An 11,476-nucleotide genomic window follows, 5' to 3' on the forward strand; every position below is an offset into this window, starting at 1 on the left:
TATAGTATAATATAATATAATATAATATAATATAATATAATATAATATAATATATAATATAATATAATATAATATAATATAATATAATATAATATAATATAATATAATAATATTATTTATTTTCCAGTAGTGGGTTGTGGCTGGAAGAGCATCCACTGTGTAAAACATAGTTTTGGTACAGAGTAGTTGGTGGTTCATTCCACTATAGGGAGCCCCTGAGAAATAAGAAACTAAATTAATTAAATTAATGAGTGAATAAATAATGAAATGAAACATAACAAAACATAGCATAACATAGCATAACATAACATGACATGACATGACATGACATGATAAGCATATAAGTGATTTTGGTCTATATAATATAATATAATATAATATAATATAATATAATATAATATAATATAATATAATATAATATAATATAATATAATATAATATGTTTTATACATGTTTTAAACATGTATAAAAGTGATTTTGGTCCATTCAATTTTACCTCTACTGTCATGTCAGTTTCATTTGTTTCTAAAGGAGGCGCCAGCAGCACAGAAAACCGCTTGAAGACTCGACGGCTTCCGTAAGTCACGTTCTGTCTGCCGTTTGCGTATACTTTTGGTTCAGATTAAGTTATGTTTGCACTCTTTTGTCGGGCAGTTTTGTCGCGTGTGTAATTTAAGTACTGAGACTCTGATAGCTTTAAATCATGGAGGATTCAGACACCAGCGCTATTCTCGCGGAGGACTCTGAGTCGGTTGACTCCAGGACCGTGTGTTGTTGTTTTAGGGTGACAGAAAACAAAGCTCCTCCGCCGTGCTCGTGCCCGTTGTCTGTGACCGTGGAGCCCGTGATGTTTCTGTCCACCTTCTCCATCGTTCTGCAGGCTCCTCTGTGCACGCAGTACCTGTGGGATCGCCTCAGTGAAGATGTGGGTTATAACGGAACAAAGACAGGGGGGTGCAATGCTTCTACAGTCCACGACCCTCTGCAGACGGTAACAATAAAACTACTGTTTCACTCTAGGAGAGCTGTAAAAATAGCTTTTTTACAAAAAAAATCTTAAAGGGATAGTAGTTCACATTCAGCATTTTCTCACTATATATATATATATATATATATATATATATATATATATATATATATATATATATATATATATATATATATATTCGCCCTCGATAGGTTTCAACCTTTATGATTTTCTTTATTCTGTTAATTGGGGTTATTGGTTGGTTTTATATATGCAAATTCTGACTTTCTCCATAATAATATAATTTCAGTAAAGTGATTATTTGCAAAATCTAAATATGCAAATTATATTAGCGGCCAATAACTATCAAAGTACAACATTATTCACTGTCAGTGTAACGGTGCAAATGTTGTTTTGAAATCACTTACATGTGATTTCAGACCAAATATTCAAAGTAGCATGGTAAACAATACAGGGACAGTGTCCTACTGTAAAAAAATGAATGAATGTGGAAACAAAATTAACTTTACCTTAATTATTCTGTTGAACACAAAAGAGGTCACTTTTAAGCGAACTGGAAACTAGTAAACATTGACTTGCATAGTAAGAAAAACAAATACAATGGAAGTCAATGTTTTCAGATTTCCATCTTGCTTAAACATATATATGTTCAACATAATATAGAATTTCATCAAGGTTTGGTTGAGGGTGAGCAAATGATAGCAGAATTTTCAGTTTTGTGAATTACCTTTGAGTTCCAAGATGAATGAGTTTATTTATCTTGTTTTAGTGAATCAAAAACCTATACAGCTCGCCTTCACCTGTACTTTGATTCCCAAAAAAATGGCACTTGCATATAATCCATTTAGTTTGATTGCTGAATGAATGACACTTCTGATCCATTTTGTTTGATTCCCAATTGAAGGATTGTCATGAATTGGTTCTTTTTTTGTGTGTGAATCAAATATACAGTAAAGCACATACTTTAGTTTGATTCCCAGGCAAGCCAATGACTTATGAACTGTTTTTTTTATATATATATCAAATAACTGGCAATAAAGCACGCTAACCAGTACTTTGATTCCTGAAAAAATGATTACATTTTTTGAGTGAGTCAAATAACACACACAAAAAACTAAACCAGTGATCTTTTGGCTCCTTAGCGAATGAAACTTTATCTTATTGTTGTTGTTTTTTAGTTAATTCAGTGAGAAAATATCATAAGTGTACCCCAATCAGTGTGTGATCAGACAAGGACAATGTCTAAACAAATGACACTTGAGTCAATGAGACAAAAAGTCATTTTTTGTGTGTGTGAAATAAAAACAAACAAACTATGTAACCAGTGAAGTCAAGCTGATACAAATTGTTCCTCTTACCAGTTTTGTAAACCTTTGTGAAATTTTTTTAAATCTAGCCAGAAATAGGAAGAAAATCTAATTTATTTTTTACCTTAAGACACGATTGAATATTTACTTAAAGGAGAAGAACCACCAAAAAGTCAATATTGCAAAAGAAACCAAACTGTTAAGCATATTTTTGTGGAATGCCCTATTTTTAATGTTATCAGACAACAATTTTTATCTGGACAGACTTTAAATGAATAATTTTAAAATGTGAATGCCTCTACAATTTTACAATTTTAACTTAAAAAAAAAACAGTTTTAAGTTTTTATCTTATATATTACCAATACTATTGTTAATATGTATGTTTTTTTTTTTTATGTTTTACTATAGAAAAGTGGTATTTAAAATCTGATAAACTTGATCAGTTTTTTTGCCATGACATAGCCAAAGAAGCTGAAATGGCTATAAACTCAAAATTCTGTAAGTTGCCACAAGTAATATAAACAGTTACCACTTCTCTGTCAAAACTCAATAAAGCATCTGTTGACATCCTTCTGTGTCATTTGGTGCAATTCTTACGGTTTTATTTTATTTTCAAGGAAGTGGAGACTCTGACTGCACACTGGAGCCTGTACATCAATTTAGGCGGCTTTCTAGTTGGACTGTTTATGGTGATCCTGCTGGGCTCATGGAGTGACCGTGCGGGCCGGCGTCTGGTTCTGATCATTCCTTCTCTTGGCCTGGCCGTTCAGGCAGCTGTGTATCTGACAGTAATGTACCTGAAGCTGCCCGTGTTCTGGTTCCTCATTGGGAGGATCTGCAGTGGCCTCTCAGGGGACTTCAATGCTATATTGGCTGGTTGCTTTGCATATGTGGCTGACACGAGTGAAAGGGGCTCTCGCACTTTTCGTGTGGCCATACTAGAGGCTTGCCTGGGATTGGCTGGCATGTTTGCAAGCATCATTGGAGGACAGTGGAGACGGGCCCAAGGGTATTTCATTTTTTCTTCTAAATTGGAATCTTTCTAAACTCAACCAAAACATAGCTGGATTGCACCCTTCGCCATGTCATCTTTAACTCCCCCATCTTCTGCCATTAAATTTTCTACTTGCTGTTTCACTTTCACTTTTAAAATTGGCTTATAATTAAAGGTCTTGTGAAATTAAAATAAAATAAATTGAGGTGCTATTTTCAGTCTGTTAGTTTTGAGGATATAAATAATTTAGTGGGCAAAAACTTAACAAAATTCACATTTAGAAAATTTAAAACTGATATAAGCAAAGCTTGCAGTTTATCACTTCCGTCTAAATTAAACCAACATTTTTTCACCTCACCTCATACCTCAGTTTCTCATCAAATCTCAACCAATCAAATGCTCTCTAGTATCTGACATGTCCCGCCCCCTTCAAGACGCATTCTATCAATCACTTGCACTGGCAGAACTGTGATAAAAACGAAACGCTATTGGCTTTTTTTTAAAGGGGAGGAGCTACTGTATGCCCCACCCTTTCCTTAAGTTTCAGTTGAGATTACGTCAAACATCAAATTAAAAAAATACCCATTTTAAAGCACTTCACGAGATCTTTAACATAATACCACTCACACACACATTACACACAGTACACATATGCCAGCACAGTACATCTGACCAACATCCGCTTTTCCAACTGCAATCAGTTATTGGATCTTTCCACTTGTCTTGTTTTGCGTCTTACTGTCACTTGGTTTTGTTCTAGTGATAAGGGGTCACATTTATAAAACCTTGCATAGAAACCTTCCTATAAGTGAACATAACGATAGAATAAATTTCAATTAAATTGTTAATGATTATGTGTCATATGATCATTTAAAGTGGTTCAATTAAGTCAATATTTAAGTTAAATATGTTTACTTAGATTTTACTGTGCACATTCTCTCGTCAATTTTTATAGATCACAGCTTTTGTTTAAGTGACATATAGTGTGTATAAATGCATTAAGAAATGAGACCCCTAGTCCCATGGTCTGTCGATTTGTTGTTCTGTGTTCGCTCTCCCTTTTACTGTATGAATATGTGTAAATTCATATATGGACAATATGCAAACATAATAAAAAATAATAATAATAATAATTTTCCCTCCAAAGAGGGGTGGTGGGGGTGAGGTTCTAAAAATATAATAAATGAATTATTCTTATAAATAAACTAATAATATACTAATAATTCATTAATAAATACAAATTAATCTATCTAAAAAAATCCACCACTGATATAATTTCAGAGACATTATTTTAAGGTAAAACAGATCTGTTTTTATAATGCAAAACAAATGGCTATTATGTTCCTGCAGGTATATCAACCCCTTCTGGTTAGTCCTGGCCACAAATCTCACAGCGGCCCTCTACGCCTACCTGTTTGTGCCTGAAACGGTCACCCCTGACCCTCAAGCCAGGCTCTTCTCCACCAGACACCACCAGGCCGTCTGTCGCCTCTATTCTTCTGATGCGCCGCCTGGACGAAGGTCTAAGCTGTGGCTGTACATCTTCTGCTTCTTCTTGGTGGTGACTGTCCATTTGGGCTGCAGTGATCTGTATGTGCTCTATGAGCTGAGCGCGCCGCTCTGCTGGGGCCCGGAGCTGATCGGCTATGGCTCTGCAGCCAAACATCTGGCTTACCTGACCAGCTTGACAGGACTGAGGGCCATGCAGTGCTGTTTGGAGGATTCTTGGGTGGCTTTGGTGGGCCTTACCTCTAATATGGTGGGCTTGGTTGTGATTTCGGTGGCTGACACTACAGCGCTGATGTTTACAGGTATTTATAGACTGCTGATGAAAGATTTTTCAGGCACACTTTATTTTAATGTACAATTCACACTTTTAACAAACCATTAGCCATCATAGTCAACCATCACACCAATAATAGTTAGTAGTTGGATTTAGGTATTGGTCAGGGTTGGGAATGTAAAATAAGATCATCCTTTATAAGTGCTAATAAACAGTTAATATCTTAATAATAAGCAGGTAATAGGTCTTTAGTAAATGGTGTGAATTGTTGCTTAGGGTGCTTTCACACCTATGAATCGATTCAGTTGTTCCGAAACAGAGATTAAAATTGTTACATTGTTGCTCTTTGCTCTTGGAGCGGTTCGCTTTCACACTGCAAAGTTTAAAATCGGACCAAAAGAGCTAAAACAAGTCATGTGCGAGTAAACTCTCCTTAAATTGGTCAGAGTGTCAGGGTTTATTTTGCAGCGTCCCGCTCAGCTGTCAGGAGAGGTGGTGGTTTGGTGGTGATTGACAGGGTGCGCGCGCATGACGTGTCTGAGGAGAGATGTGGTGGGGAGGGGTGAGAAGGGTGCGCGACGATGCCTATTTGAGGACTGGGAGAGAGACGCGAGATTACCGGGAGATCATCACTCGTTTGCGGGCATCCAGAGACTCGCGAAACTTCCCGCCCTACTCATAATTCTCTCTTCATATAGCCGTAAGCCTATTACATATCCATAAAACACTGTGATATAACCGCGCTCGGATCGGATCGCTTTCTCACTGCAATCGAACCGCTCCAGGGTTCGTTTCAATCGAGCCGAGACCACCTCATTCAAGCGATCTCGGAGCGATTACTTTGGCGCGGAACAGAGCGCGATTGCCCTGTTCACATATGCCAATCGAACCGCGCTAACTGGGCAAACGAGATACGTTCCGAAACAAAAGTGTAGGTGTGAAAGCACCCTTAAACTAAAGTGTTTCAATCGATTTTTCTTTTAACAAAATCCATTATCCTTATCTTAACAAGGTTAACAAGGACTTCAGTTTTTGATTTAAAGTACACTGACAATTCCAATAGTCTGTAGTATTATTATAACTACAACATTCTGCATTTCTAAATGCATTTAAATTCTTGCGATGGCTGCTTTATTTTCAGTATTTAGGTACTCTAGTCCAGGGGTTCCCAAACTTTTCAGCCTGCGACCCCCAAAATAACAATGCCAGTGATTCACGACCCCAGCATTTCTTGGAGGTGGTTATAAATATGCAAATGTTGCACACACAATAGGCCTATATAAAGACGATCATATTGACAATACAAAAAAGCACAACAGTCTAACAATCATATAATTTTTATTGTTTAATTTAATATTAACCTCACCTAAAGAGACTGGTGGGCATGGTTTAATTTTGGAGACCGCCACTCAGGGATCATCCTAAATGTTCAGTTGTGACCTGTATTTATTTTTAATGTATTTGATTTCCATAAAGTTGTCAAAGTTTAATCTGGTGCTATAAAATCAATCTGCTGCATCTGACACTATTGCTGTGTAGTTAATCTAACATAAACACACCAATTCTATGAAAATAATAATAATTGAAAGGCTGATTGCTTCTCATTGGCATGTTGTTGTTTTTTATGTATCTATTAACTACTATGTTTGTCTTCTGTGGGTTATGGATAAAATATAGTAATTCTAATAGTTTATTAACATTTATTTGACTTTTAGAAATCACCAAGGGACCCTCACTGCCCCCTACTTTGGAAACCACTGCTCTGGTCTTTCACAAGATCCTTCAGAAATCAGTCTTTAATACTGATTTGGTTTTCAAGAATGGTTTTGTAATATTATTCATTTTTTTATATACTACTTTTTATTATTTTATTTTACTCATTTATTTTAAGGACATTTAATTTGAAAAAATATTTAAAATAAAAATAATTGCAAAATGAAAATCTAGGGTTTTTTTTTTAGTTATTGATATCAACATTTTGAAGGCTTAAATAAATGCATCATTATAAAAAAATGGATGGATTTATGCATTATATATGTATATATACAAATGTGTGTATATACACATTACATGAATTTTTCATAAAATATGCTTAAAGGCACGTATACACAGACACAGTTTGTGTTTCGCATAAAATATATTATTTTATTACCTATATTGTTTTTTTAGTCATTTAGTTGTTTGTTTGTTGTGATTTTTATTTTATTTTATGCTGGTTGTTTTGTTGGGTAAATATCTCGCTTAAAAACCTGTCAGAGAATGTCAGGAAAACAAAAAAAAAAGTAGCAGTAAGCATATTCAGTTCCAAGCAGTTATCTTGCTCATTTTTTAACCAGAGAAGACTATAAGACCTGATGTTAATGTTTTACCATTTAGATTAGGCCTCCATTACAGGATAAAGGTCAAGACGATGCTTTGGGAACATTTAGAAATAAATGTAGTGCTGATGCAACCTCAAACTTTTCCTTCATCATGGTAAATGAACTTGCAGGGTTTACTAAAAAAACTGCTTCTCTCTCTGTTTTCAACAGGATATGGCCTCTGCTTTCTTTTTATGGCCTCTACTCCAGTCCTGAGGTCTAAACTGTCCAAGCTGGTGGACCCTGCAGAACAAGGTGAACAAGAACAGCATAAGTACTAATAAATGAAGTGGAAGAATGTGTTTTGAACATCTTTGTTTTTTGTTTTCAGGTGCTTTATTTGCTTCAGTAGCCTGTGTGGAGGGTCTCTGCTCACTAGTATCTAGTGGGGTCTTTAATGCACTTTATCCTGCAACTCTACACTTCATGAAGGGCTTTCCTTTTGTCTTTGGTGCCGCCATCCTTCTCATTCCTGCTGGCATTATTGGGTAAGACCTTCAATACTTGTTATTTCAAGGTGTCTGTAGGGTCCTAAAAAGTATTAAAAGTTGATAAATCAATTTAAAGAAATGTAAGGCCCTTAAAAAGTATTAAAGTCTTAAATGGTTTTTTTTTTTTTACAATGTATTACCTTTTGTATCAGTATGCTAAAGTTTGCCTGAATTTAATCTGTGAATCTGTCACGTTCCTTTGTTTACTGTAGTAACCAAGGCCACCTTCTGGACTAGCATTTTTATTCAGTATATGAATATAGTGAAGGAACTACTGCATGATGTATATTTGTATGCAAAAACCCAGAAGCAAGTTAGCATTTTAGCAGTTCTGGTTCCCTCATCCCAAAGTCAGTGGGTATTTTGAATGGGATTTTGGTTAAACACAACATGGCTGACACAAACTCAAGATATTTTCACTATTTTATCGTATGACATAAAACACATCAGTTACATCTCACTCTTGATTTTTTAAATCGGTTACGCTTCTTTAAAAAGACGGTTGCTGTCAAGTTGCTAAATTGGACTACAGGCGGTGTCAGAGACATACGTCATCGAGCTAAACTGGTCTGGAGCGCAGCCTGCTTGCGTTAGGCATTTGTATTTGTCTGTTATTTAAAGGGCCATGAAACCCCCTTGTTTCAGCAGGGTTTTTTTTACACCTCTACTTTTAAAAAAGTCAGGAAAGTGGGTGTTTCAAGCTCTGTTTAGGGAGGAGTGTCAGAGTAGGGGAAAAGGGAAGGTCTGTAAAAATTTGCATAAAAATAGGAGTGTCGGTTTGGGCACGTGCAAATTTTGCTAACGTGGCAAAACAAACACACAGACACAGGGCAGAAAGACGGTGACTGTGTTTACATAAACATTACTAATCAAATTATTTGCCAAATTAATTAATGGTGGACTTTAACTGCAGTTTGGCTCTTTCATTCAGGAATTTCATTTATGCCCCTCGTGACAAACGATATATTTAATTCAAGGAATTGCTGGAAGCATGTATTTTTCATGCAGTGTTTGTCACCGCACGGCGAATGAAAGAAAAAAAAAACCTCTGCATTTCTCTGTAACTTAGATGCACTTGGTAGGTAGCATCAGAAAGCCGAGTGTGTTATTCCTGTCACAAAATGCAGTAAAAATCTTACACGACAGTAAGATTGACTGTGGTGCTTACATGTTTACACTGGGAGAGCAGCATTTACAGGAGATTTTTCAGTCCATAGTATTGTAGTGATAATAGTGTACGTACGGTAAACTTTACTAACTTAGAAATCATTTGACTAAGGTTCGTCTTTAAACACTGAAAGAGTACTGCTGACGACACAAACTAACTTTGCCTCTGAATAAACAAACAAAGAGCACTGATCGCTTACCAAATCTGTAGAGACAGGACAATCAGCAACAACTGGAGCCGCGTCTTTATTAAAAGAAGACGAGCAGCAAATCCGGATTTCACCATTTCCACATGTGAAAAGCTCTCGGGTAAACAAATGTTCCTTAGACAGGTATTTCTGTCGCGCGTCGCGTGCACTGATCCACACGTGAGTCCAGCTGAGCTCTCATAGAGGGAAAATGAAAACAAAACCTTCACTGCAGCAAATTATAAAATGCAACACTGACAACCCGTATCTCCAAACAATTCTTGTTCTCCCGCTTGGCAACACAACATGGCGTCTCCCTGCCGTCTGAACACTGTACGGGTACAAACAGTCTTGGAAGCTATCATACATATTAATAAAGTTGCACCGCATACTCAATAGAGCTGATTGGTTTGTCTTACTCATGAATGAATGCAGCGCACTCAGAGACGTAATACGGTACTCCCATGTACAGACATCCAGTCTACACGCTGGAATACACGCCTAAGATCTCATGGCCGTAATGCAGCTTCAAAAATTCATTTCAAACCGGAAGTACGAATTTGCTTGAAATAACGCAAAAACTACCAATTTTCACTTTTTAGTAAAATATATGTGCCCTACTAGTGTTTTAAGCAACATGGGGGACACGTAGCACAAAAATGTGTTTTGGTGTTTCGTGGCCCTTTAAGCAATATTATGGGGATACACCTTACCAGTGCAGCCTCCATGTCTCTTTCATGCTCTCAGTAATGCAAACGTGTAAATAAATATGTAAAAAATATATATTCATTTGTAAATTTTTGTCATTTTAACGTGATCAATTGATTTTTCGTCATTTTTCTTTATCTGAACATATTTCATCCTGTCATAACTGCAATATTTACACTCCTCCCTACAATTTATAGCATATATGTTGTTCTCTATCCATGATGAAACTTGCAGGCATATTTGCACTTGCATATTTCTAAAAATAGGCTTGAAATGTTGTCTGTAGCAGGGTGCTGTTGACGTCACGGGTGAGCTCCCCGAAGGCACTGTAATCCGTTTAGAGCCTGATGTTAGATTTTTTTATTCTTGCGTTAGCATTTAAGATTCAAAAGTGATAAAAGTTGTATTTTCGTGTGAGGATTATCCAGTTGGACAAACGTGTAAGTGTAATGAATTGTGTTTAAACACAGACCTTATTATTTGCAATCTTCAAAAAGCCTATGGAAAAATTATAGAGGGATTTTATAGAGGGAACCAGTTTTAAGCTAGCAGCCGATTAGTCTACAAGTTGATGTCATAGTTCCTACACTACACTCTATACTGTTTTAGTTTAGGATTAGTTTCTTACAATCAGTATTTAGTTAATGTACTGTAAGTTACATTGTTGCAAATGTTACCAATGAATCCTAAAGTGGCGATGAGGTCTTAAAATGTTTGGAAAGACTCTTAAAAAAGGTCTTTAAAAGGTATTGAATATCACTCTGATTTCTGGATTAACCCTGTATTTAGCTGTTCAATCTGTGGATGAACCAAAACAACAAGACAATGTTAAAGATTAAGATTTGAATAGAAGTATTGAAATTTAGATGTAGAAGATGTTGAATGTACCATATTTAAATTTTCTGCATTATTATGTTAATCTTGTGTTTACCTTGTAAATAATGATACAATTAATTAATAAACAAAATAATAAACAATAAATAAAGGACTTTTAGTATGGCAGGAGGCCTGTATATTAATTATTACATTTTTATTTTGACGTGTACAGGGGCTTGGGTTGCCAGGAGAAGAGGGAGAGCAGAGAAAACAGAGAAGGATTTGGGATATCCTGACATTGAGTTATCCTTGGACAAAGTAACTCCTAGAATACAGGATGATTATAGGAGTAGATCCTGAATCTGACTGCCAATGAAGTTTACAAAAGGGACGCATGTACAACTCATGATGACTTGGGCATGGCATACTTTTTTTTAATTACAGTCTGGGATCAATAAGATATATTTTAAGATTTAAATTTTGTTTTTGTTTTCAGCAAAGATTTTTTCTAATATATTGACAGAATATAAATGGGTTAGAGACAAGCAATTTGATGCTTGAAAACCACACTTCCTTGACGCATACACTTTGTATGCATTATGCAATTTTAAGATTTCTGTTATTAATATATCTGCATATTAAAATGATTCCTGAAGGATTAAGTGACAATGAA

The 11,476-nt window shown here is 35.8% G+C and overlaps 1 protein-coding gene across 1 annotated transcript; it reads left to right on the forward strand.

The window, feature by feature from the left end:
• Positions 1-606: 606 nt before the first annotated feature.
• Positions 607-11,476, forward strand: slc46a1 (solute carrier family 46 member 1). Its single transcript, NM_200285.1, is given in 6 exon segments — positions 607-991; positions 2,914-3,305; positions 4,641-5,101; positions 7,605-7,688; positions 7,765-7,921; positions 11,036-11,476. Coding segments are annotated over 6 exon segments (1,446 nt in total). The 5' UTR covers positions 607-703; the 3' UTR covers positions 11,100-11,476.

This window comes from Danio rerio, chromosome 15 (genome assembly GCF_052040795.2).
Source record: "Danio rerio strain M-AB ecotype USA chromosome 15, GRCz13ab, whole genome shotgun sequence".
Lineage (NCBI taxonomy): Eukaryota > Metazoa > Chordata > Actinopteri > Cypriniformes > Danionidae > Danio > Danio rerio.